Source organism: Hippocampus comes, unplaced genomic scaffold, assembly GCF_001891065.2.
Source record: "Hippocampus comes isolate QL1 unplaced genomic scaffold, H_comes_QL1_v1.1 scaffold39, whole genome shotgun sequence".
Classification (NCBI taxonomy): domain Eukaryota; kingdom Metazoa; phylum Chordata; class Actinopteri; order Syngnathiformes; family Syngnathidae; genus Hippocampus; species Hippocampus comes.
This window is the reverse complement of record NW_017842054.1, coordinates 2167530-2192291: the sequence shown is the minus strand read 5'-3', so window position 1 is coordinate 2192291 and position 24762 is coordinate 2167530. Positions and strand designations below refer to the sequence as shown.

At 52.6% G+C, this 24762-nt stretch overlaps 2 protein-coding genes and 1 long non-coding RNA gene across 5 annotated transcripts; 2 read left to right on the top strand and 1 right to left on the bottom strand.

Moving 5' to 3' along the window:
- Positions 1-709: 709 nt before the first annotated feature.
- nfkb2 (nuclear factor of kappa light polypeptide gene enhancer in B-cells 2 (p49/p100)) lies at positions 710-9670 on the top strand. 3 transcript variants are annotated; one of them, XM_019860108.1, is made up of 22 exons: positions 710-776; positions 2134-2173; positions 2330-2405; positions 2492-2532; positions 2609-2707; positions 2790-2941; positions 3017-3288; positions 3373-3477; positions 4155-4240; positions 4323-4461; positions 4796-4918; positions 4991-5140; positions 5438-5579; positions 5663-5777; positions 5934-6141; positions 6475-6644; positions 6810-6912; positions 7104-7276; positions 7356-7419; positions 7543-7712; positions 7815-7944; positions 9425-9670. In XM_019860108.1, exons 2-22 carry the CDS (start codon positions 2135-2137, stop codon positions 9493-9495), a joined length of 2628 nt encoding a protein of 875 aa, XP_019715667.1. In that variant the 5' UTR covers positions 710-776; position 2134; the 3' UTR covers positions 9496-9670. The 3 variants fall into 3 exon arrangements, with proteins under 3 accessions (XP_019715667.1, XP_019715668.1, XP_019715669.1); XM_019860109.1 differs by lacking the exon at positions 710-776 and adding an exon at positions 1394-1477; XM_019860110.1 differs by lacking the exon at positions 710-776 and adding an exon at positions 1510-1531.
- Positions 9556-24743, bottom strand: LOC109509989 (uncharacterized). The gene is made up of 19 exons (XM_019859962.1): positions 24491-24743; positions 21619-23760; positions 21330-21438; positions 20720-20976; positions 20385-20584; positions 19605-19824; positions 19096-19307; positions 16468-16474; positions 16259-16353; positions 15671-15783; positions 15530-15588; positions 15313-15402; positions 13608-13651; positions 13312-13502; positions 12453-12523; positions 11773-11930; positions 11095-11239; positions 10558-10701; positions 9556-10248 (listed from the first exon to the last, which is right to left on the bottom strand). Exons 2-19 carry the CDS (start codon positions 23605-23607, stop codon positions 9934-9936), a joined length of 4419 nt encoding a protein of 1472 aa, XP_019715521.1. The 5' UTR covers positions 23608-23760; positions 24491-24743; the 3' UTR covers positions 9556-9933.
- LOC109510068 (uncharacterized) lies at positions 16501-17494 on the top strand. The gene is made up of 2 exons (XR_002167054.1): positions 16501-16549; positions 16868-17494. It is a non-coding gene; the product is annotated as an uncharacterized LOC109510068 (long non-coding RNA).
- Positions 24744-24762: the final 19 nt, after the last annotated feature.

Sequence of the window (24762 nt, the reverse complement as noted above, 5' to 3'; positions counted from 1 at the left end):
CTTTGCAAACGTTAACGACCTTGAGCGAACCATGAAGAAAAATCAATATTCAGGATCTTTGCCACTCAGGGAGGCACGGGCTTGAAGGGACACTTGAGTGGGCTGAAAATTGGCACTTATGTCATAGCTGTGCATGTAAAAATGTCACCATGAAAAATTAGCCCCCTAAAAGAATCTGTAGGGATTTAAAGGCTTTTTGGTAACGGACATATATGTTTGTTTCCACAATGTGCCTTTCGTTTTAACTGAATTCACGTCAAACCTTTTCCTTATGTCCCCGTGGCTCAAAACTTCCAGCCGGGCGGGGCTTACACGTCTGTGCACCAATCAGAGCTTCGTACTAGGTCCGGAATTCCCCGCCATCTGCGGGGCTTTCCGCTCTGACTGACAGGCTGGCGGTTGCGCTGGCAACGGCGCTTCCTCCGCCCGACTGCGGTGGTGAGCACGAACCGTGCTTCCGCTAACCAAGCATTCCTTTCAAAATAAGAGCATATTGTTGCGAGTGGCGTCGAGCCTTCGCCGTTGCCAAATCTTGGATGATAATCTTTGCTGGAGCTTTTTTGAGAAGTATGTCACTGTCAAGTGAACCACAAATGATGTGACTTGAGTTTACTCAATTGCATCAGGTGAAGAAAAGACAGACGTTGGACATTAAAATCTATTGTGAAAGTTCTGACAGGAAGTACATAAGGTTTCTTTCCTGTTTTATTTTCGATTTGCAAATACTTTGGCTGATTTGGAGTTTGAACAACTTACTCGCACATCGGCAGAGGCAGGTAAAAATCACTTTTATCTTCTCAACCACATTACTTTTTGATTGATCAACACAATAATAAAATGGAGATTACAATAACCCCCGCCTAACTTGGACGTATGGCCAAACCGACTCTTCAGGCATTCGTCAATAGCGATCAATAACATGCTGAGAGCTGAGCAATTACTCGCAAAAGGGATTTGGCTGCATTCTTACATGTGACGTTTGATAAAGTCCCGCTGTACCCAACTCACGAATGCGTGCGGCGATTTGCAAATGCGTGTCAGGAGACTTGTGGGGGGCTCCCTAGCTACACATTCTGACCACTAAGGGACGCTAGTACCACAACTTTATTGACGTGTCAAAAATTAAATAAAACATTTTGAAATGAATACAAATTTGATGACTAAAAGACAAACACATAATATGGCCATTGTACTGTAAGATGAGGTCATGTGAAATGTGTTTTAATATGGAATTTTTATCCTAATAACATATTTCATAACGTTTATTCTGATGTTAAACTCTTAAAAAAATGACTTTTTATTTATTTCCAAATATTTTTTGAAGTGATATACGTTTGTACAGTTTGTTTGTTTTTATAATGTCCTTTTGACTTCAAAATGTCATTTTTTTCAGCAGAATAACACAGTTTTAGTCGGTCGGACCTCTGAGCGTGGTCACCAGCGTTATCGTTTGGTAGCGTCGATGCTGGACTGTAAAGTGAAATTCCTGAGAACACCTCATCCAAAACACGCAGACCTCCCTCAAGCTAAAGTAACGGCCTTACATTCACTCTGCAAACGGGTTGCAGCTTCTCCGAGTCACTCTGAAACTGACTTCTCAGCCTTAGTGAGGACTTGACATGCTTGAATCGATACACATGCTCCTGCTCATGTCTGTGTAAAACCGTCTCCGCCTAAGAATGGACCAATGAAGTCATTGTGCTGAAAAAAACAAAATGACAAAGAAGGCCGTTGTGGAAAAGGACATTGTGAAATATAAACTGGCTTGGTAAAAAAAACTTTTAAAATCAATTTTATAAAACACTGGAAATAAATACAGCAAGTTTTTTTTTTTAAAGTTTTGACATTGTTAAAGTAAAAATGATCAAATATTTAATTAAAATAAAATTATAACATGAAAGAATATCCATCCATTCATTATCCGGAAGAACGCATTTCACAATATGACCTTTGACAATGCAACACATGTAGACAATTGGAAGTGCGAAAAGGACAGCAAAGACAATGATGTTGAATGGGGCTTTCCTCATGTGGCAATGCCAGGAAGCAAACGAGTCATGTGAAAGTCACACTCATTTTCTTCTTCTTCTTCTTCTCTGCTCACTCACACGCCCGCCCGCCCGCCCGCACCAGAATGACGGAAGCTCAATTGATCAACGGCTACGACAGCGACGTGAGTTTTTGCCTTCTTTTGATTGGACTAACGACTGGTCAGCATGCTCATGTCACGTCGGTGCTAAAGTCGCATGTTTACAATAGGGCATGTCGATTAGCGTGTTGCTAATGTAGCCTGTTACGAATGCAGTGTGATTGACATGTGCCGTCTCAGTTCCAGTTCAACTTGACGCCGTATGAATACATTCCTCCCGTGGATGTGAAGACCGAAGCCTACATACCTGAGACTGGTAATCTCGTCTTGCGGTGTTGACATCGTCAACGTCACTGCCACGCGCCTCCGCTAACTTGTTTCCGGCGCGCGTTGGCGTTTCAGCACACGGCCCTTACATCCAAATCATCGAGGAGCCCAAACAGGTGAGCAGCTCACGAGCTAGCGGCCCAACGCCGAGGACGAGCCATCGTCATCTTCTTCTTGCAAACCTTTTGCCAGCGTGGCTTTCGCTTTCGTTATGAGTGCGAGGGTCCGTCGCACGGGGGCCTACCGGGTGCCTCCAGCGAGAAGAACAGAAGGACGTACCCCACCGTCAAGGTGAGCTCCGCTGCCCACCGGCCCCCCCAAAGGCTTTGATTGACATCTTCGCCGACTTCTTCCGCACGTGTGCGTGTGCCAGATCAACAACTATGTGGGTCACGCGCGCGTGGAGGTCCAGTTGGTGACCCACATGGACCCGCCGCGTGTGCACGCTCACAGCCTGGTGGGACGTCACTGCAACGAGAACGGGACATGCACCCTGGACGTGGGACCCAACGACCTGACCGCCTCGTCAGTATCCTTCTCGCCTTTCACGTCACGGTTGTCATTTTTGACATCTTGGTCTCTGTGGTCAACTGGTTGCAGTTTCAGCAATCTGGGCATCCTCCACGTGACCAAGAAAGGCGTGGTGGAAGTTCTGACGCGTCGTCTGCGAGACGAGTGGCGTCGCCGTCGGGGAGGCTCGGCCCACCTGACGGCGGCGGAGGAGAGCGCCCTGAGCAAGGAGGCCAAGGAGCTGTCAAAGATGGTGGACCTCAACATCGTCAGGCTGAAGTTCACCGCCTTCCTCAAAGACAGCAACGGCGGTTTCACGCGAGCGCTCAAGGCCGTCGTGTCCAACCCCATCTATGACAGCAGTGGGTCCCGTCCGCGCTGCTCGCCACTCACGAGGCCCCGCCCCCTCGGCCGTTCACACCCTCTTCTTTTTTTCCTCCCGCCAGAATCTCCCAACGCGTCCAACCTGAAGATCTCCCGCATAGACAAGACGTGCGGATCCGTGCTCGGAGGAGACGAGATCTTCCTCCTCTGTGACAAAGTCCAAAAAGGTGCCCAGTAGGCATGTCGCGTTGCACTTTTTTCCCCCGACCGATACCAGTATGAGTAGTCACTGATACCGATGCTGAGGATCAATTCCACTCGTACTTTTGACAGGCAATTGTGAGCAAAAGCCCTTTCTTTTTTTTTTTTTGCCTGAGGAACGATTCACAAACGTGTCAGACCGATGCAATCTAGCGCCAACTACTGGTGAGGAGGACTGGGTGTCGGTATCGGCAGCATTCGTGCGTCCACGATACACTACGTTAAAATAAGGCCGGTTATCGCTCAGGCTAACAAGGTCAGCGTGGGGTGGTGGGTCTGTGCCGGTGAAGCGATTGTTCGACAGAAGCAAAGCCTGATGAAGGAGCAGAAAATTTGTCAGCCTCCAAAAAAACGATGACGTCAAAGTATTCATCGAGAAAAACGGCTGCGCTCGCACAAAATCCTTGAAATTGTCACAAATGTGGTGGGAGATGAGGGGGTCGCATTTCCTGGCGTCAAGGCGTGGCGCCGTGTGACGTCACTTCACAGGAGTGGGCGGGCTAATTGGTTAGGCGAGCCGGGTTCCTCATTGGTCAGCGGTTGTCCGCCAATCCACGAGTTAGGCCGCTGTACACATGCTCATCCCGACACGTGGAGTGACGCAAAGATGCTGATCGAAGGCCCCCGTGAATCTTCGCCGCAGACGACATCGAGATCCGCTTCTACGAAGACGAGGACGGCGGCTGGGAGGCGTTCGGCGACTTTGCTCCGACGGACGTCCACAAGCAGGCGAGTCAAAGGTCGCCCCCCCCGCGGCCGCCTTTCGAGAGCTCACGTGACCTCGGCCTCCCTCCCTTCCTTCCTTCCTCAGTACGCCATCGTGTTCAAGACGCCGCCGTACCACACCGCCGAGCTCGAGCGGCCCGTCACCGTCTTCTTGCAACTCAAGAGGAAAAAGGCGGGAGACTGCAGCGACCCCAAACACTTCACGTACATACCGCACGTTCAAGGTCAGCTTCTTCACCTTGCCCCCCTCGTCCTCCTGCGCGACCAAAATGTGCACGATGCTTCTTTGTCCCAAGTTGCTTCGGGAAAATCGCACAGTAGATCAAAAGTGGAGCCTTAGGCTTGGTACACACGTAAGAACTTCATATCTTTGATGTATTCTTTTTTTTTTGAAATCTGTGACCGATCAAGACACAGAAATCAAGCACTAGTGGCGCTTGTTTTCGTTTTCTTTGGAGTCTTCTGAGCCTTTGGAATTGGAACCTTTCGCTTTAAATCGTTGAATAAATGCACTTTGAAAATCAAATCTTCCTCTTTCCTTTTCCGCGTGCTGTTCAGACAAAGAGGAGGTGCTGAAGAAGAAACAGAAGCCCCTCCCCCACTACGAGCCCTGGCGAGGAGGCGGTGAACGAGGCGGAGGAGCCGGTGGCGGCTTTGGAGGGGGAGGAGCCACGGGTGAAGGTGAGACTCGTGCGAACCACCGATGCCAAAAAAAAAGCAAACGTGAACCTTTTGGCGGTTTGTCTCTTTGAGGTTTTCACTTCAGCCAGCACATGAACGGTGCGGTGGGCGGAGCAGGAGGGGGCGGAGTTTTCTACTCGGGAAACGTCGGCCGCTTTGGAGGAGGAGGCGGAGCGCACATGGTGGGCTCCGCCCCCCAACAGAGGCAACTGTCAATCATCGGTACGTGACCTCCCCGCGCATTCCGTCACGTGTCGTCACGTGAAGCGTCGTTCAGAGGTCGCCGTGCGTCGTAGACAGGCGCACATTCTAAGTCAAAGTTTTAAGATGTTTCACACGTCAGTCACATGCCGTCATGTGACGTGCGTGTTTATTGGCATGTGATGTCATCGGTTGCCATTTGTGTGCTCAGGCTTTTGTTTTTTTCCTTTTTCACGTGGTTCACGTAGCACAGGTCATTCACGCGTCGCATCGCGCGTTACTGACGGGTTCCCGTGCTGTCACGTGTCTCATCCGCAGCTGCCGCTTTCCAGGCCGGAGCGTCCGGCGCCAGTCGTCAGGCGCGCGCCGCCCTCCTGCGCTACTGCGCAAGCGGCGACGCTCGCTTCCTTCTGCGCCTGCACGGACGCCTTTGCGCCACGCGGGACGCCGGCGGAGACACGTCAGTCAGACTTGCCCCCCCGCCCCCCAGCCATCGCCGGCCGCCACTTCCTTTCTAATGTCCCGCCTCTTTTCCTCCCGCAGTCCCCTGCACCTGTCAATCATTCACCAGCAGATGGCCGTCACCTGCGAGTTGATTGACACCTTGCAAAGCAGCGGGCGGGGCCACGTACTCGACGTCGCCAACCATCTGCAGCAGGTCGGTCCTGCCGCTCAATGGAACGCCGCCGATGCGTCACGTGACCACACAAAACGAATCCGGTGGATTCGTCAAATGTGTCTCCGATTAAATCACGTGAACGGCTAAGTGAGAGTGTCGCCAACGCATGTAACACGTGTGTAATTTGACTGTCAGACGGCACTCCACCTGGCAGTGCTGATGCGTCAGCCGTGCGTTGTTGAGGCCCTGATGAGGGCGGGGGCGGACCCCGGCCTGCGGGACCGAGACGGCCGCTGCCCGCTGCACCTGGCGGCGCTGGGCGGCGACGTCGCCACGCTACGCGCCGCGCTGGCCAACCTGGGGGAAAGACACGCCCACCTGTTGACCGCGGCCGATTACCACGGTGAGTGCGGGGGGAGACGCGCGTGTAAAATGCATTCTCGTCACCTCATTCACGAGGCATCACGTGCCGTCACGTCCTGTTCGTGTCAAAACATTTCGGCACGTATGTCATTCAAGTGACATGCGGTGTCGTTCAGCTGTCAGCAGTGTGTCTCATTCATGTCTTGTTCACTGTTCGTTAGTTGTTGTCACACACACGCCATTCACGTGTCATCATGTCTTGAAGGGTCTTTCATTCATCATCTGCCATTTACACACTTGCTGCGACCATGTGACGTTTTGGCGGTCTCGCCACACGTGGCCACGAGTCATTTGCGCGTGTTGTCGGCATCAGGTTTGGCCCCCCTTCACCTGGCGGTTCGTCGCGACGGTCACCGTTGTTTGCGCCTGCTGGTGGAGAGCGGCGCCAAGGTCAACGCGCCCGAGCTGAAAGGCGGACACACGGCTCTGCACATGGCCATCAATCAAAACCTCCTCAAGGTCGCCTGCACGCTGGTCACGGAGGTAAAGCGTGTACGCGCCGTCGCGTCATGAGCGCGTCGGCGCTTTTGGAGGAAGCGCTACTGTGCGCTGCTTTTGTCTTGTCCCGCGTTGTGGCCGTCAAATGGCTTCCCGTAGCTTGTTCCACTGACATCACGATGATGATCCTCACTTGTTTTCCTCTTCCAGTTGAAGGCGGACGTGAACGCACGCACTTTTGGAGGAAACACGCCTCTTCACCTGGCGGCTGCCGCCCACGCGCACACACTGTGCTCCGTTCTGCTGGCTGCCGGTATGCGCGCACACAGCCTGCGTCTCGTACTCACACGCACACACAGGCAGGCGCAGGGTCACGAGCCGTTTCCGAAGATCAAGAAGTCGGAGTACACTGTCGCGACCTTTCACGAGATCGCAAGGACGTGAGAACACCACTTGGGAGACGGCGACTCTCATATTAAACGCACCGACCGGTTTTGCGTTCAGGTGCCGACAAAGACGCGGAGAACGACGAGCCGCTCGTCTTAAGCTCCTCTGATGACGATGACGAAGACCGTGAGGAAGAGGAGGCGGGGGCCAGAGTATCCTCGCAGCCAATCAGCTGCCGGAAGAGACGAGTGGGCGGTCACACGGCGCTGGATCTGGCCAAATGTCACAAGGTAGCCAACTGTCCTTCAAAGTAAAAGCGCCATCTGGTTGTCCCCCGCGGAGTAAACGTTCCGCCGTCTGACGCGACAGGTTAGGAAGCTGCTGACGTCCGCGTCCGCTCGTCACGTCCCCAACAAGATCAAAGACAAAGCAGGTTCGTCTCAGGCTCACGTTGTCACGCGTCCTTTGCGTGTCATCACTTTCTACGTGTCGTTTGCGTGTCAATCCGGCGTTCCTTTGCAAGTAAAAAGTGGCCGTGGTCTTTGTGACGAGCTAGATGGGGAGCGTTGGCACGTGGACGCGTGCACGCTGCGTGAGCTGGTGGATGCACTGAGCGACGCCGGCGTTCCGTGGAACAAGCTGGCCGACAAACTGGGAATGATGACGCTGGCTCACCTCTACCAGGATAGCCCCGCCCCCTGCCACAGCCTCCTGCAACACTACCAGGTCAGGACGCCACATCCCCGCTTGACCTGCTAATCAACATCGTCGCCGTCCCCCTTTCCTCATCCTAATCTTTGTCGCCATCACGGTGGCGTGTGCGCACAGCTTGGCGGCGGTCCCGTGGAAGATGTGCTGGAGGCCTTGGAGTCGCTGGGGGTACACGAGGGCGTCCGCCTGCTGCGCCGCCACCATCGCCCTGACGCGCACGCGCCGCCGCCAGACAAACTCAGACAAGGTGCTGACATACACAGAGTTCTTTTTCAGATTCAATTTGATTTTTTTTTTTTTTAAATCTTGAAATGGCCCCGCCCCACCTTAACTCTCTGAGGTCCTCCGCACCCGCCCGGTGCCTCAGGTATGCGGACCGAAGCTATTAGAAATACCGAAAACTAAGCGGAAGCTCAGAGGGGGCGGAGCCTTTTCCGTTGGTGGTCCCTCTCTTTGGAATGACCTCGAGAGCTAGCGATTAGTTTGCTGCCTCGTGAAAATAAACATTTGTCAAGTAAACATGCTTACACCGACGGCGGGGATCGTTTCAGGCCAATGTAGGCAAACGGAAGACTGATGTTACCCAGTTCTTATATGTCCCGTTTTCATTGTCAGCTGTAGTTTTAATTTTTCTAAATAGGTGAAAAGCAAAGTAAATCAGTCTTTATTCACGTCGTACTTGTTCCGCCTCCGACGTACATACTGTTAATTGTCATTCCACAAAATAACACATGATGACGGGCTAGCTCACATTCACCAGCTGTCACGGGGAGCGAATGTGAGCTAATACGAGTGAGCGCTTCAATCACTGCGGCATGAACGCAAGTGATGAAACTGGCTAAGGTGAGCCAATATTTGCCAATGTCGACAATTTATTCGACACTCTTGGACAAGGCTCACCAACATGGTAGCCCCCTCAAGGAGCTCAAGAGTAGCCCGCGGGCCGTTTGGAAAGTAGCTCACCACTGATGCGACAAGTGATGCAAGTGATCATTTGAAAATGTGAACACTGGCATAGATTTATAGAAATAACGTGCATATTGATCTTGATCTGTTTTAAGCGTGATGTTTGAGAAAGTACAGCAAGAAAATGTGAAACGTGAATATTAAGTTGGCTTTCCCTTTCACACCTGAACAGGACTTAGCTAAGTGGAGTGCAAAACGCAGTTTGAAAACAAAGACAGTCACGATTTCAAACAATTTGCCCCTGCTAGCTGAATGCTAACACACAATGGAAAATGCCCAAGATGGGCTCATGATTAGAATTGATAGTCGTGGCGTCGAAAGCCGATGGGGCAATGGATTTTTGAACAAAAACAGTGCCGTAAGACATGTAGACAGACAAAAGGTGTACATTATTTATGCTCTGCGAAGAGCGACTAATATTATTGCGCCGTACCGAGTCACGGAGAGTCGTGGTGACTCTTCTTCATTTGTGTCTGCGGGATGGCATAATACTGCCCCGCGGTGGCCAAGGCAGGCAGCATGACAAATTGATTTGAAGCATGAAATCCTGATGCACAAATGCTTCACTTCTTAATATTCTATTGATTGATGTTATTGCAAATGTTTGTGGTCTTTTTTTTGGGGGGTGGTGGGGCGTATCCATCATTTACAATGTGGAAAAGAAACATTTGAGAAAGGAGCGTGCTAAAACTCATATCTCAAGGCACCACTCTATGATGATTTTGATGATGAAGGGTGTTTGTTGTCTTTGATCATATCAGAATCGACAGTGGACAGCGGCTTCAGCAGTCAGCCGATAGAAGACGAGCAGCCGCCTGCGGCCAATCACTGAGCATCAACGTGACATGGCTGTGATGTCACTCACTCACTCGAGAAAAAAAAACTGTTCTCCGGTCGTCCGTTAAGATGACAAACGTTTTTGTGTTGAGCGTCAACGTTTCATTCTTGAAATATATGTTCCTGACTGTTGACGTGTGCATGATCAATAAATATATCCGACAGCTGTACGTGTGTGTACAAGTGTGTCGATGCGCACGTGCACATGTGGCGGTGATTATTTTGGTCCGGACGATGAGGATTTCTCCCGTTGCCGTGACGACAGTCGTTCGTGCAGTGGTTGCCACGGTGAGTTGCACTCCGTCTGTTGCCATGGCGACAGCATCAGACGAAGACAGGGAAGGGAAAAAAAGAGCGCTGGCGTCAAAGTCTTAGACAACACACGTCCTCCTCTTCCGCCTTTTTCCCACGATGCCGTCGCTGCGAGCGCTCCTCACGGCGTCACTTCCTGTCTGGATGCCAACTTGGAAGCTTGCGGCCGTGGCGTGTTCTCATTCTTCCCGCTTTCCTCTTCTTGCTGGGCGCTGCCGTCGCAGAGCAAATGCGAGGAGGCGACCTTTAAACTTTTGGTGCCGCGCGTCTTCTCTTTGCCGTCCGCGTGCTGTGGCGGCGAGGGGCTAAAGTGCGCCCTCTGCGGGCCACTGCCGCCACCGTCCTCAAAGAGTCGCGCCTCGAAGGCTGCCAAGTCCTCCTCACCGGCGGACATCTTGGCGCGCAACAGCATGGCGTATGTACCGTAACGTGTTTTCTGGGTGGGAAAAGACGATATCACTCCTCGTTCACAGATAAGGAACTTCACGTCCGGTCATAAATTATTGAAAAGCTCGATAATGGTTTTATGCTGCCGTGGTTCTGATAGGTGTCAATGTCTCACATCTTGAAACAGTGACCCTTAAAGTTTTTGATGATTAACTATTTTGAGCAAACCCTCCTTGACTTATGCAAGTGATGAAGGCCCACTTAAATAGACTCAAGACAAACATGCCCTGCGTTGATTGCTACAGTGCTACAAAATATTTTTGAATCCGTTGTCATTCTGAAGAAGCAAATCCCTCACCTCAAACTCCAAATACTCTCGGCGCGCTTTCTGCTCGTCCAACTCGCGACCTTTAACCTTGCGGTCCGGCGCGGCGCCAACCAGCTCGTCCAGGTCAGAGGACGCCGCCCGGAAGCGAGCCTCGTGAGACGCTGCCTGCTCGTCCTGCCACACAAAACAAATAAAATGTCAACCACACCGCCGACCGTGTCGGGACATTGCGGGCTGTCTGAAAGAAAGGGAGGGAGGAAGCAAGGAAGGATGGAATGGAACTGTAATGGAAGCGGGTATGGTGTGGTGTCCTGTTTGTAGATTAAAGTGGGGTGGAAATGAAGGAATGTGGAATAGAAATGCAAGGTGTGCGTGGTGCGCGACAGCTGTCACTGTGTGCGCTGAGTGTGAGAGATAAGTGCGCAATTGCTCACGCGCGCAGCTTAGAGGGAACATTGGCTGTCTGCCCCGTTTGGTTTTGAGCACACAACACAAAGCAAACAGTGTGATTTGATGGCCACGTGCAACAAGAAATGGCGTGTGCGTGCGTGCGTGCGTGCGTGCGACCTGCGACAATTTGGTGGTGGAGCCGGGCAGCAGGGGGCGAGCAAAGCGCTTCTGCGATCCGATGGCGGGCGGAAAGGGCGGAGCCGAGAACATGGCCGCCACCACGTTGATGCGGGTGATCCACGATCGCATGTCTTCGCGCGACCTGATGGGGGAGAGAGGCGCACGCCTTAGCGGCCGACGGCCACGCCGTGCTCAACAAAAGTGCAACAAATGTTTCGGGCCTCCTGATCATGGGAAGGGTTGCTTGGTCCCATTCAAGAACGACGAGCGAGCGAGCGAGCGCCACGGCAGTTATCTTGCAGCACTTTCCAGCAGCGCAGACGTGTACTTCAGCTTTCAAAATGGCTCCCTTTGAATGCTTTCCTACTTGGCGAGCCTTTTGACCAGAAGACCTACGTGCAACAGGTTGCAATCGAGGGTGTCAAGACTTTTGCTACATTGAATTGCAGCGCTCCTGTTGAAACCATGCTTACAAGCAATCGCAACTTTTGCAAACACTTTCCTGTGCTATCCAATGAAGACTTGGAAATGGCGATGCACTTGTGTTTGTTGAGCACGTAGGCCGGGCTGCTACGCTACGCTAAGCTACGCTGGAATATTTCAAGGTAAGTCACAAAGGCGTCGCTGGTTTTTGCGGCGTCAACGTTTTGCCGAGCGTCAGGGCGGCTCCCTTACGGCGCCTGCATGAGGAAGACCCTCCAGTCGGCGGTGCGCAGGTAGAAGACGTTGGGCCGCTTGGCGTAGTCGGCGGCTCTCATGGCCAGCGCGTGGTGCAGCGACACGCCGTTCTTCAAGTCGTCCTCCGTCAGATGGCGCTCGGCGCCGTACTCGTCCTGCCAAACACACATCAGCGCAAGCGGTTCATCCGCCGCTCATCCAGTCGTCTTGTCCGTCCAGTTGCCGACGTGCTTCTTTAACCCATGATCAAATTGATTGATTTTGGTCATCGATGAATGATTGAGAGGTGCAACAATGAATCAACAACTATTTTAGGAAGCAATGAAGTGTTTCGAAAAGACAACAATTGATCCATCAACAACTAACCAAATTCATTTTTATCGCGCTTAATCACAAAAGGTCTCAAAGGGCTTCACATGCCCACAGCAGACAAATATGAATGACATCTGCTGATATCAACCTCAAAAGAGGGCGAGGAAAAAAAAAAAGAATCCTTGAGAAGGGGCCGCAGATGGGGTCACCGGCAGGTGGCTGAACGAAAAAAACCTCCAAAAATACTTTGCAAGTCACCTCGATACAAAAATGAATCCGTCAATGTTACCCGTCGATTCTAAAAGGAGTGGACAGCTGCAGCCGTCACCGGCAGGCCGCCAGGGGGCGCTCCACTTTTCAGTTACCTTCTGCAGGTAGAGCACGCGACCCTTCAAGGTGGCGTAGAAGGACTTCCAGCCTCGCCTGCCGCGCGCCGCTGCCACACAAAAGCATTGCCACAAGTTAGACGTGTCGTTGCCCGTTCTCGACGCCGAGCGCAGGTCAGGGCTCGGGCTCGGCAACCTGAAATACTCAAAGAGGCATTTCGGCCGTCTAACGCGCACACACAGAGAAAACACCAGGGGGCCACGAAAACCTTTTTGACATCCAAAGTAAGAGGGCAATGCTTGCGGAATGCAAATATTGTTTGTTAGTTACTCTAGCGGCATGCATCAAAGTGTGTCGTGCGCCGTATCGAACAGGACATTTTATTTCTGCGTGTGTCAAAAACATTTGAAAGGCTCGAAAAATCAAAGGCTCAAAGTCAAGTCATGAAATGAGAGGTGAACTTCCAGAGTCGGCTGCCATCTGTGAGCCGCGTTCGCTTGGCGCGCCGCATACCGTCGAATCGAGTGGTCTGATTTCTCCCACGGCAATTAGGACGCACGATTTGAGCGACTCAAGGGAAAAAAACGGTTTGGTTCGAATGTCTCAGGAGCGCCATAATGCGGCAATTTTGAATACCATCAGAAATGTAAATCTCAGTACTACGTCACTTATTTCCTCACGTCACCGAGAGCCACAGCACAAGGTTCAAAGGACGCCCACCCCTGCCCGAGTGATTGGGGGTAGTGAAAGAAAGAATGATGAACACTGCCCTCATCCACTCATTCCCTGCTTCCCAAGCACCACGCGGGGGGTTTCCATTGGCAACGCCGCGTTTGCCGGGCCACCGTGGAGAGATTCGCAAGTTGCCGAGCGGGAAAGGAAGAGACATGAGCGTACTTTTCTTGCCGTCTGCGTCGGCGTGGACTTTGCGCACCAGGAAGCCGCTCTTATACAGCTCGCCGTCGGCCCGCTGCGCCGCAGCCGCCAGCTGGTTGCGGCCCATCCCCGCTCGCTTCAGGGTGTGGGAGGCGGAGTCTGTTCGGCCGTCGGCCGAGTCCGACGCGGACGTCCGCAGCTCCTCCTCGTCGCTGGGGAAACGACAACATGAAGGAAAATGCCTCCTCCCTCAGTGCGCGGCATCGACTGGACAGCATCGACTGGACGGCGATCGGAGCTTGAGTGAAGAAACTCACATGGTCCACTGGAGTTTGTCGTTCTTGATGGACGCGTACAATGACTGCGAACAAACGCATAGCGCACAAGTTAGCTTAGCATCAGCCACCAAACAGCAAACACAGCCCCAGCGTTCCTACGCCGTCGCGCTTTCAACATTCGAGACTTTTCCCAAGACTTCTCCGTAAAAACCTGGCCAAATCAATGTGTATCATTCTGATTCTTAAGAGGTCATTTTGCCATCAAATGATTGTCGACATCACAGTCCCTACTTTTGCATCCTCGCGTAAGAACCCTGAAGCACACAAGTGAGCTACCAAACACCACAAGGAGCATCCCAGAACGCCACCGCCGCAATCGTCCCTTAAACCAGATCTGCTGACCCAAGTGATATGCACATCTGGCTCTCCGTTGACAAAATTGGGGCTCTAATCTGGAACGTTGTCCGCTTGCCAAACTGGCATTTTACTCCCAAATTCCCAAAACACGTCTGTCTTCTCTACATGTGCCACGACCAGTCCGTTCTTTGTCGACAAGCGTCAGGACATTGACTGGCCACCAGGCCATCGCGTGCCCTGCCTTCGATTGGCTGGCCGGATGGATGGATGGATGGATGGATGGATGGATGCTCTTCCTGCTCTACCTTCTTCTTCTTGTCAGTCTTTTGCTTGGCGTTCCTGGGCGCCTCCTCCTGCGTTTGACCCAGCAGATCGGGAAAGGCGAGTGGCTTGAGTGAGCGAGACCGCGGCGTCCTGGAGCGCCGGAACGATTGCGGGTCTCGAGAATCGCGGGCGCTCCGCACCGAACCCAACGAGCGCGAACGCAGACGGCTCGCCGACTGGATGCTGTTGACGCCGATCATGTCGCCTCGGCTGCCGTCGAATGGGGAAAAATAAATAAATGAAAAGGAAAAACTTCAATGACTTCCGCTTGGCACGGGAAAACGGCCACAAGATGCCGGGTTGTGCCGTTTGGCCGCGCTCCAGCGCTTGGATCACAACGTCGCCCTCTGGTGGTCGTCGTGAGGCGGCGCCCTCAGGTGGTTGGACCACACTCGGGCTCCTTTGCAGGAAGGTGATGGCGAGGTAGGCGTGGTCACGTGTCGCCGTCCACGCCCCTCTGCGGACCATTCAATCGCTGCCTAAAATGGCCGATGTTTGTCTGGACCCGGACTCGTCAAAAAAGACGACAAAGTTCTTCCTTCCCCCTGCAGGAAAAGGCTCTTCCGCCTCCTCTTCCTCTGGCGCTGTGACTCGAGTGACGGGGAGAGACGCTCTCTCTCTCTCACCCTCTCCTCACGTCTTTCCTCTCTCTCACTGCGCATTTTCCCTCAACAGCTGCGGCCAATCACCACGCAGGGACGCCAGCCGTGGCCCGCCCCCTCGGCTGCCAATCACGCAGGATGTGTTGGCTAAGTCACTGGAAGTGCAAAGTATTGCAGGAGGGGAGGGGGGAGGGGGGGCTCCATTGTCGTGACAGGTGTGCCTTACGTTTTGTCTCTTTAGTAGCAACAGTGGGTCACAAAATTAGGGACACGTTGCTCAAGACTAACTCTTGTTTGTTGTAAATCCACGTGTGCGCATGCTAAAGATGATGCGATTCCTTTCTATAAACATTCACCGACACACACGTACACAAACAGATCTGAGTTTGTGTGTGTGTGTGCGCGCGCGCGTGTGTGTGTCATTGCCATTCGTGTGCTACAATTGGACGACAGAGCATCACCTTCAGCATATCTTTAGGAAAGTCTTTTCCATTGTTCAGACCTTCCAGGTTGGAGATGAACTGACTGCAGGACATCCTCTTGCCGACATTCTGCAAGCACACAAACACAGATACACACACAGACACAAACACACACACACACAGACAATCGCACCCGTTGGTCAGGACACTTATTCCCGACATGTCTCCACAAGCACAAGCTGTCAGTCACACTCACGTTTCCATGGAGATCAACATTCAACAGCATCAGAGCACAAGTCAGCGTGTGGACGCTGTCTGAGAGACGACAACAACAACAACAACAACAACATGAGGTGTGTGCGTGCGTGCACGCGCGTGCATGCGTAGCGGCGCGCACCTTGGGCGGCGAGGCTGCGGGGGTTACAGGCGACGTATCTTCTGGAAAAGTGAGCGAGGACCCGCTCTCGCTCTTGAGTTTCTCCCATCAGCGTGAACTTGCTGAGGAAGATTCTGGAAGGAAGATCGTGACATCATTATGATGACATCACCGGATGGAGACGCGCTAGTGAACTTTATTGCGCATACAGTTCATGAGGCTGTACATGTGGATGATGTCGAGTGTGTGATGCTGATGTTCGGTGGTGTCTCGAGTTGAATTTCTTTTGTCGATCGTAACTCAAAAGACTAGCATCTCAAATCATCTCCTCCCACTGAAAAAAATGGAAATGCCCAGTCCAGCCCCCCAAAAATGCTCAAATGTTTGTTGAATGAGCGAAAGTAGCACTCCAAAATATTGGCCTGATTTGTTCAGACATTTTCCAACGTATTTAAAAGGTGGGATTCGTAATCTCCAATCAGTCAGTGTTGCAAAAAAAACATGAAGTGGCTTGTCCGGGCCCCATAAAATGACACGGCGGGCCGGATCTGGCCCCCGGGCCAACAGTTGACACCTGCAATGTGGATGACGGCTCTGCGTGCTGCCAACCTGAGTGCTTGGTCGATGGCGAGACCGTTGAAGTCAAAGTTGCAGAGATATTCTTCCGCCACCCTCTGACTGAAGTCGTTACTGCCCAAGACACACACGCACGCATGTTACATAACACACAGCCGAGTAAACACTGCTCTCCTATTCAATAACCATCATTGACAAGAGTCCATATATTCGTGCATGAGCCTAAACACACAATTCGCCACGCGCTCCCTGACGGGAAGAAAGAACACTTTACCATTGCCGTTTTTGTGTGTCGTCGTTCTTCAAACTTTCTTCGGTCCGCGAGTGAGTGTGTGCAGTTGCCATGGCAACACGGTGTGAATGTCACACGTTCACAAAGGACGTGAGAATGTGATGATGACGGCGACGGGGGGCACTTTGCCACGCGCTCCCTGACGGGAAGAAAGAACACTTTCCATTGCCGTTTTTGTGTGTCGTCGTCGTCGTTCGTCAAACTTTCTTCGGTCCGCGAGTGAGTGTGTGCGGTTGCCATGGCAACACAGTGTGAATGTCACACGTTCACAAAGGACGTGAGAATGTGATGATGACGGCGACGGAGGGCACACTGCATGATGGTCAATCTGTCCTTCTTGCCATCGGCAGACGCGAGTCAGGGAAGGCCGCCCCGTTGGCCGAGGTGGAGCGACGTTGCACGGCGAGGCTTCCTCTTTCTTGCGCCCACAAAGGAGGAGGATGTCAAACAGGAAGTTGACTTCGGCGAGTCCTCCTGTCGCCCTCCGGAGCATTGTGTTGGGACAACACACAGGAAATACACCACGCGCATCCGCCCCCCCCCCCTTTATCCAGCAGAACGCACCGGCAGCCAGGCTCAGCGCGATGTAGCAACCAGCGCAATCATCAATGGGCCGCGGCTCAGCCGACATAACACCACAGTGTTCTTTTTATGTTATATGAAAGGTTCTGGAAAGCATAAAATCAATGAAGATGCATTCTAAGTGGAGTGTGTGACACAACATGCACCATGGCTCCTCCCACTTGCCGGTGTCACATGACTACCATGCAACTGCCCTACTTGTGTCACACGCACAAGATAGGTAAGACGAGCAGAAATACAAGGCGTAAACCACAGTACAGTAGACAGACCAAAAGACAGACAGGCAGGCAGACAGACATACCGACAGAGCACCCGACAGAAGCTTTGTCGCCCATCTGCGAAATAATTTGAGCAAGAGGCGCTAGCGGGAGGCAGAAGAAAGCCAGTGGCCCAAATAAAAATTGCGAACGCCTCATCGTCTGACCTGTACACAGCGATGGGGGCGTGGAGGTAGGCGTCCTCCAGAGCCCCGCCCCCCCAGCATAGCAGGTAGTGTGCCATGTCAGCATGGCCGCCGCAACCGCCGACACGCCCGGCCTTGGATCTCATCCCTATCCATGGCAACCGTGGCCATCACAACAGCTTCTTCTGCTTTTTGCCCCTTTGGCTTTTTTCCGCTTGTCCTTTTGCTGATTCTACTTTTTCTTTTCCACCCTTGATCTTTGGTCGTTCTCGTCTTCGCGGCTGTTCCTGTGCAACGCTCGTTCTCGGAGCTGTCAGGCTGAGGTTGTGGAGCCAGTGCCGGGCGTCATCTTCCTCCCGGCCTTCCTGGAGTTGCTTCTTTGCGCGCTTGCAGGAAGTCGTCGGCACAGCAGGTAATTGACATCATCGAGAACAACATCAAGCGTTTGTTCCCCTACGCTCCTCCATCACATCTCGTTCTTGCCGACGTCTGCTAAGCATTCCGCTACACGGGTCGCAGGAGAGCCGACGTGGGGGAGTTTTCCATCTGGAATTTCCTCCTCAAGTTCATCTGCCTCCAGGGGGTGTGGCCCGCCGGCAGGGATGCCGCCTTTCCTTCAACTTAGAATTCTGAGCTGAAGCAGAATCTGTTTGAGAGAGGCGGATCGCACCCGGCCAAGCAGGACAAACTTCATCTTCTCACAAGCATTAGATTTCAATGAGAGGCAGCAGTACTTGTCACTCTCCTTTCATTTGGAGTCATTGGCTGCTTGTTTGCTGCTCGAAAAAAGACCATGCAAAATACGTTTCACATGTGGTGCCACCAGGTGGTTGAGATCTGTTCATGCAGTAGGTAAGAGAATTCAATTCCTTCAACAAATGAGTGGCCTTTGGGGTTTTTTTTTTGGGGGGGGGGGTAAATGGATGCCCCAAATGCACTCCTTTATTGAAGTGCATTTATTGTAGTAAAAATGTGGGCGTCCACTACAAGTCACTCGTCTTCCCAGGAAAGTTTAAATGTAAAAAAAAAAAAAAAGAATCTGCCTGAACGCCATTTTGACCAGTGGACACCAATTTGTTCTCATGTGCCCATCAAGTGAGGAGGAGATACAAAAAGTCTGGAGGACTTGCCTGAAATTGAACAAGAAGTTGCCTTGTCCTTTTTTCTCTTTTTTTTTTTTCTTTCTTTTTTACACAGCCCCGACTTTGGCAAACTCCGAGCATAGCATTCAAAGCCGATGTGAAGTGGGAGCTGAAAAGTGGATAGATGGGAAGCGCGCCATTGCCGAGATGATCGTTTTGAGGACTGGCCTGGAAAAAAAGGGCTGCGAGCAAATGTTTTTCTCTGCTTGCAGCTTTAATTGAGCTTGAAGTTTTCATTGTCGTCGCTTAACAACAACAATAATGTAATAATGCGTTGACCTCCGTCACGTGACTTTTCTTGGTTAAAAATGAGCTTAAACGATGATTAAACTCACCATTTGACATAAGGCACAATTGCACTTGAGCTGTCTACTGTACACACGGCCGACGCACCTTGACACGAGTTTGACGTGAGCCACTAATAACGTCGCAAGTAATGTTCAAGACTCACCTGGCAGCGCCGTGGAGCGACGGTGCCGAGCTGGTTTTGCGGAAGCCGTCTTTGAGGATGGAGCGCCGCACCGGCTCTTTTGCCGCAGAGCTGTCGTCGTCCTCGGATCCCCCTCGCAAGGAGACTTCCGAGCGGGCGGCGGGCTCGCTCGCCTTTGACAAAGGGGCGAAGCTCAGCTGGATGATGTTCTTGGCGCTCTCGCAGATCTGACTCTGCAACCAGCACCCACAAACCGGAGTCACAAACAGACGGCGGTCTTCGCCAGCACCCGCAAACAAACACTTGCCACAAACTATCAACAGCCACACTCGAACTGCAGTGAGAAACACACAAGCTCTCAGAAACACGCACTGGTCGGAAACACAAGAGTTGCAAACAGGCAGAAATGATTTGAAAAGCAACTAGCGCCAGAAGAAGGAACTGTTGTAAACAGACAACATGAGCAAAAAGCAATCAGAAGAGCCAAGAGTCCCCAGCGAGCAAAAGCGAAAAAGGGAATAGAGCGCAACCTGGATTTCAGGGGTGAGCGTGGGCAGGTCAAAGGTGAAGACGGACGTGGATCCCGAGGTGAGCAGGTCGACGCTGTCCAGGCTGCTGAAGGAGGTTCCTTTGGCCCGGTGGCCCTCCATAATGCTTTCAAAATGACGACTGAAAGAATCCAGGTGGCTGTCGGACGGCTGGAGGGGGACGCCGGCGCCCGCCGCCGATGGGCCTTTCACCTCCGACGTCCTGAAGGGGAAGACCGCGTCAGCGTCGGACGGCTGTGCCGTGCTGTGCCCGTGTTCGGAATCGTCCTCATCATATCGCCGTTTGAGTATCGTGCTCATTGAAAAGTGGAACCACGACAAAGACGTTTCTGTACCATAGACTACATTCCTACATGAGATGCATGGTCACAGTCCTGAGGCGACAAGCGCCAACTCTATGTTCGCATTCGCCGACACCCACGTCACTCACCAGGCCAGGCTCTGCCATTCCGACCATACTATAGATGCTCAAAGTCACGGATACTACAGAGTGGTGGAGAAAAATAATTCTTGTACCTCACATGCATATTTTATATTGGTCTTGCAGTGAATGCCATTGCCGTCACCTAATTACAATGTCAGGGGGCGGACCTTCCGTTAAGAAATATTACACAAATAAGTCCATTTCTAAATCCATTGTAGTGTTCAAAGCTCCCGTCCACCCTTCGTTTTGAGCGCGCACCCCAGACGAAGAGAGAGCGTCGTCGTGATCATCGGTACACTTTCATCATCAGGTATGATCTCACTGATATGACCTCTCACCCCTTCAGCAATAGAGTGAAGCCACTGTCATGGTGGGAGGCGGCCTTCTGCCTCTGGCGCTCTCCCTGCACGCGGGCGCTCGGTTGGTTCGCCAGGCCGTCCTCATCCTCGTCCTCCTCCTCCATCGGCCCTCCCTCACTCCGACGCGCCCTCGGCAAAGCCTCGCCGGGATCCTCCTCGGCCGCCTCCGCCCGCATCACCTGTGCCGATACAACTCCGCCATATCAGCCCTGTCACCATGCTTACAAGAGGCAGATGATGTCTAACTCGTGAGCAAGTGAGCAAAATCGATGATGATGTTTTTGATTTTGATGCAGAAGCGGCAGACACGTCACCTCGTCCAGGTCAGTTTCTCGGTAGCAGCGCAGCGGCACGTGGTCCAGGTCCGTCTCGGAATATTTGACGCTGCGCCGAACCACGCCCGTCTCGGGGGCCGAGTCTCCCGGGTCGGAGGTGAGCAGTTCCACCTCGATCTGCCGAACTTTTTGGTGATGAGATGACCTTTGAGCCTGGACGGCCCTCCCACCCCGCCTCTGCTTGGGTGGCTTGGCGGCGGCAGGGCTCAGCGAGGACGCAGCAGGCCGAGGAGTGCCTGAATTCAAGACCAAAAGCAGCCCGTATGAAATGTTACATGTCACAAGTGTTGCATGTTTTTTTTTGTTTTTTTGGACATATGTTCGATATGAACATTTTTGACGTCACCTATTTTATGTCTGTAAACAGGTGCCGGTCAGCGTTAGAGAATGTGAGAAGCTAACAATAGCATTCCTTAGCTTGAGCTACTTGGCTTTAAAACTTTGAAGCTTCATAAATGGGACTTCAACCAGCAGCAGCACGCCCGCTATAGTATGCAAATCATATGTAAATTAGGCTGGTTTTGTGTGTGCATGCGTGTGTGTGTGTGTGTGTGTGTGTGTGTGGGGGGGGGGGGTGTAAACATGTGACCTTTATTGCTGCTGTCTTCCTGGCTCTGTGCTCCAAACAGGAAGTTCCACTTGGCCTGGGCGATTTTCTGTGACCTCGAAGGCAGACTCACGTCTGAACTTTGGCCTGACTGAAAATAGTCAACATAGGTGCGCTGTTAATAAACTATGGCGATCAAAAATATTCAAACCTAAAATTAGCACTGTTGGAGTTCTCTTTTTGTCATTGGAATGAGAGCATGAAAAAGCTAACTGAACATGGCAGACATGAGCTTTCCGAGCACAGAGGTCAAAGGTGAGCAAACTCCGACCTGGATCCCAGAGCCCAGATCGCAGCTGGACTGGCTCCAGCTTTCAGGAGACACGCTTCTTTCGCCCAAGCTTCCCATCAGCCCGCTGGAGCTCCGAGAGGACGTCCCAACAACCTTGTTGAGATCCTGAACGTTTTCCTGCCGAGTCTCGGACAGATGCCCGACGGGTGCGCAATGATCCTGTCTTGCCTTGTCTTCACCTTGCTTTCGGAAACTCTTTTCGTTGGGTCTTGTCGCAAAGCGCCGGGACTTTTGCTGACAGACTTGCAGCCTGTCTTGGACTGGACTGGTTTTCTTGAGCTCCTGCTGCGAGGAGGATGAGGCGTCGACTGTTTGCCAGGAGGCGAGTCCACTGGAGGTGTCGGGGCTGTGTGAGCGATCGCGGCGCCTTGGCTCCCAGTCTGAAGCTCTGCGCTCTCCAGTCAAGCGCGCCACTCGGTGGTGATGGTGCGGGAGTGGCGGATGCTGAGCGGAGTTTGAATTCTGCTCCGGGCGCGGGGTTAAGACATGCAAATGAGAAGCCGAAGGTGAGCAGGGTCCTTTCCTGCTCAAGGCATGCGAGACGCTTTCCGGTTCTACTTGAAGTTTGGATTTGTCCGTCTTCCATTGTGGCTTTGGTTCGTTTTCCCGCAGCGGATCCAAGGAGGGGTCCTCATAAAGATCGGAAAGTGGTTGGGGTTTTTGAAGCAATGACTCTCCGACGCTTGGACTGAGTGACCTCAAAGACTCAGACGGGGAAGGTGTTGGAGAGGGAGTTTGACGTCCCCAAAAAGTGTCAACATTGGAAAACGGGGAGGAGCTTCGCACACCATTTGCTCTGCTGCTTGGGGCATCGTGCTGGAAATCTGTGGGCCGTCCAGCTGGTAAAGGTGGTTGAAATCTGCCGGACAGTCTGGGACTTTCGTCCCCCGACCAAGAAGACTGCTGGATCTGGAGAGCGCCGTGAGAATGATGCCCCGACATCCGAGCTGCTGTGTGGGGGGAGAACCCGGCGTGTGCACGCAGCTGATTGGACTCGGAGCTTCTCCCCAACCCGTTGGGGGAGTTCTGACAGCCTCCCCTATCGAGGTCTCTGAGCTGAGCGCCGGATGGCAAAGTGAGGGTCCCGTGGGGCAGGACTGGTGACCCCGCCCATGAGCGGCAGGTTGGCCACTTGTGGTTTCGTGGCAAGGTCGGGTTGTAGTTCTCATTGCCGCGACCTGCAAAGCGCCGCCGCAATTCTGGTGAGCCAAACTCTTCCAAGGCGCGGTAGGTGGCATCTCGAGCGACCGCATCTCTGTGCAGGAAAGGAGACCCCGGATTGGTAGAGGGCCGATGGTGAACCGGGCAGGGTTCAGCCCGTCTGACCCGACTGCCGGATCCTAACGGATCACTCAGTCGACGGTCACCCATCATATGAACGTTGGCTTTCTCAATATACCCGAAGGTCACCACAGACGATTTCCTCTCCTGAGCGCCTGACCCTTGGACATCACAGGACCGGCGGTGGAAAGTGGGTGTAGAAGGTGCATTTATGCGCCCAAACACTGGCGGGGGGTCGGTAAGCTTCCGCCTTTGATAGGGGTACATGTCCGACGACGGGGCAAGAGCTCCCGAGTACTGATGTCCTTGACTGGTGGTTGCGCATGTAAGGACCTGAAGCAAGTCCTCAAACGTGTTGGGTAGCATCTCCTCCTGGTGGAAGTAAGCAGAGGAATCCAGGCTGTCCGGGTGTCGGCCCTGCGGGCTGACCGAGTGCCTGGTGGACGAGAGGGAGGGAGAGGAGCTCTGGAGCCCACCCGGCATTCGGCAGTGGGTACGTGGGGAATGGTCCGGACTTCGGTTGGGGCTGGAAAGGACAGAGCTCCTTTGAGAGTGAGGGAGAACGTCCGGACACTGAAGGATCAGGTGACCCCTTCCGTCATCTCCGATCCCAGGAACCCTTCCTTCTTCTTCACCCGCAGACCGCACCTCAACATACAGGTGCAGCACTTTTCCCGACTGGGACATTTTAACACCTCAAATGCCCCAGGCTCCTTTTTTTTCTGAAGACCTTTGCTGACGGTTCTGGACCACCTGGTCCGCAATCAAATGCTAAAGGCTTGGAAGAGAGTCTGCGGTGTCATCGGAGCAGCGGGAATGTTCTGTTGTCATTATGTCAAGCTGCAGAAGAAGAAGAAACGTTCTCATTAGATAGGGAAGGACGACATCGCAAAGTGACACATCTGTTCTATGGCTTCTGGTCCGCAACGCTTGTATTGATTTTCATATCGTATAAAATCTTCCCAGCATGCACCGAGCTGGCGACGCCTGTCTCACAGTCAGAGTTGAGGATGCCTTCGGGAGGAAAAGATGAACACGATGTTGAAACGTCAATTTCACATGTTCGTCACTCAAGTCACGCAGCATGATCGCTTTCTGAAGAAACCCACTGAAGCCCCACCCACCCGTCTGACATCAGCTGTCAATCAATGCTCAAAGTGCTGCTGCACCAGTCAGAAACAAGACACCTGTCTGTTGCATGTCACTAATTCAAAGTTCTTGCAAGTCAACTTACACTTCAACTCACGCTCACACACACGCGCACACACACACACACAGATAAGAAGACGCTTAGTGCGACTTTTGCGGAACACAAATAGAAGGCTAATAGGATTACCTCTCACAAATTCTCTCGTACACACACACACACACACACACACACACACACACACACACACACACATTTATGCAGAGGCGCACATACTCTCTGTCTCTCACTCGTATGTGCCCGCCGCACACTCACACACACACACACACACACACACACACACACACACACACACACACACACACAAACAAACAGGCAGCTGAGGTCGTCATGATGTCGCTGCGAGTGGAGCTGTTAGCTTACCTGTGTGTCCTCTGCTGTCATGTCCTCTACGTTGCCATAGCAACGCAGTGGTGGCGGCTATTCCTCTTCTCTCACTTGTTGTGTGCTGGCTGGACACCGCCTCTTCCTGCTTTATCAATCAGCCTGACCCCGCCTCTTTTCCTCGGGGCCGCCTGGTAGCCAATGGCGGGGCTCGCCGTCTGTCCTTGCGGCCGGTGCGGAGCGAGCGACGCTGACATATGTAACAAGGCATCTTAGCAGCCAGTGTGGCGGGGGGGGGAGAGGGGAAATTC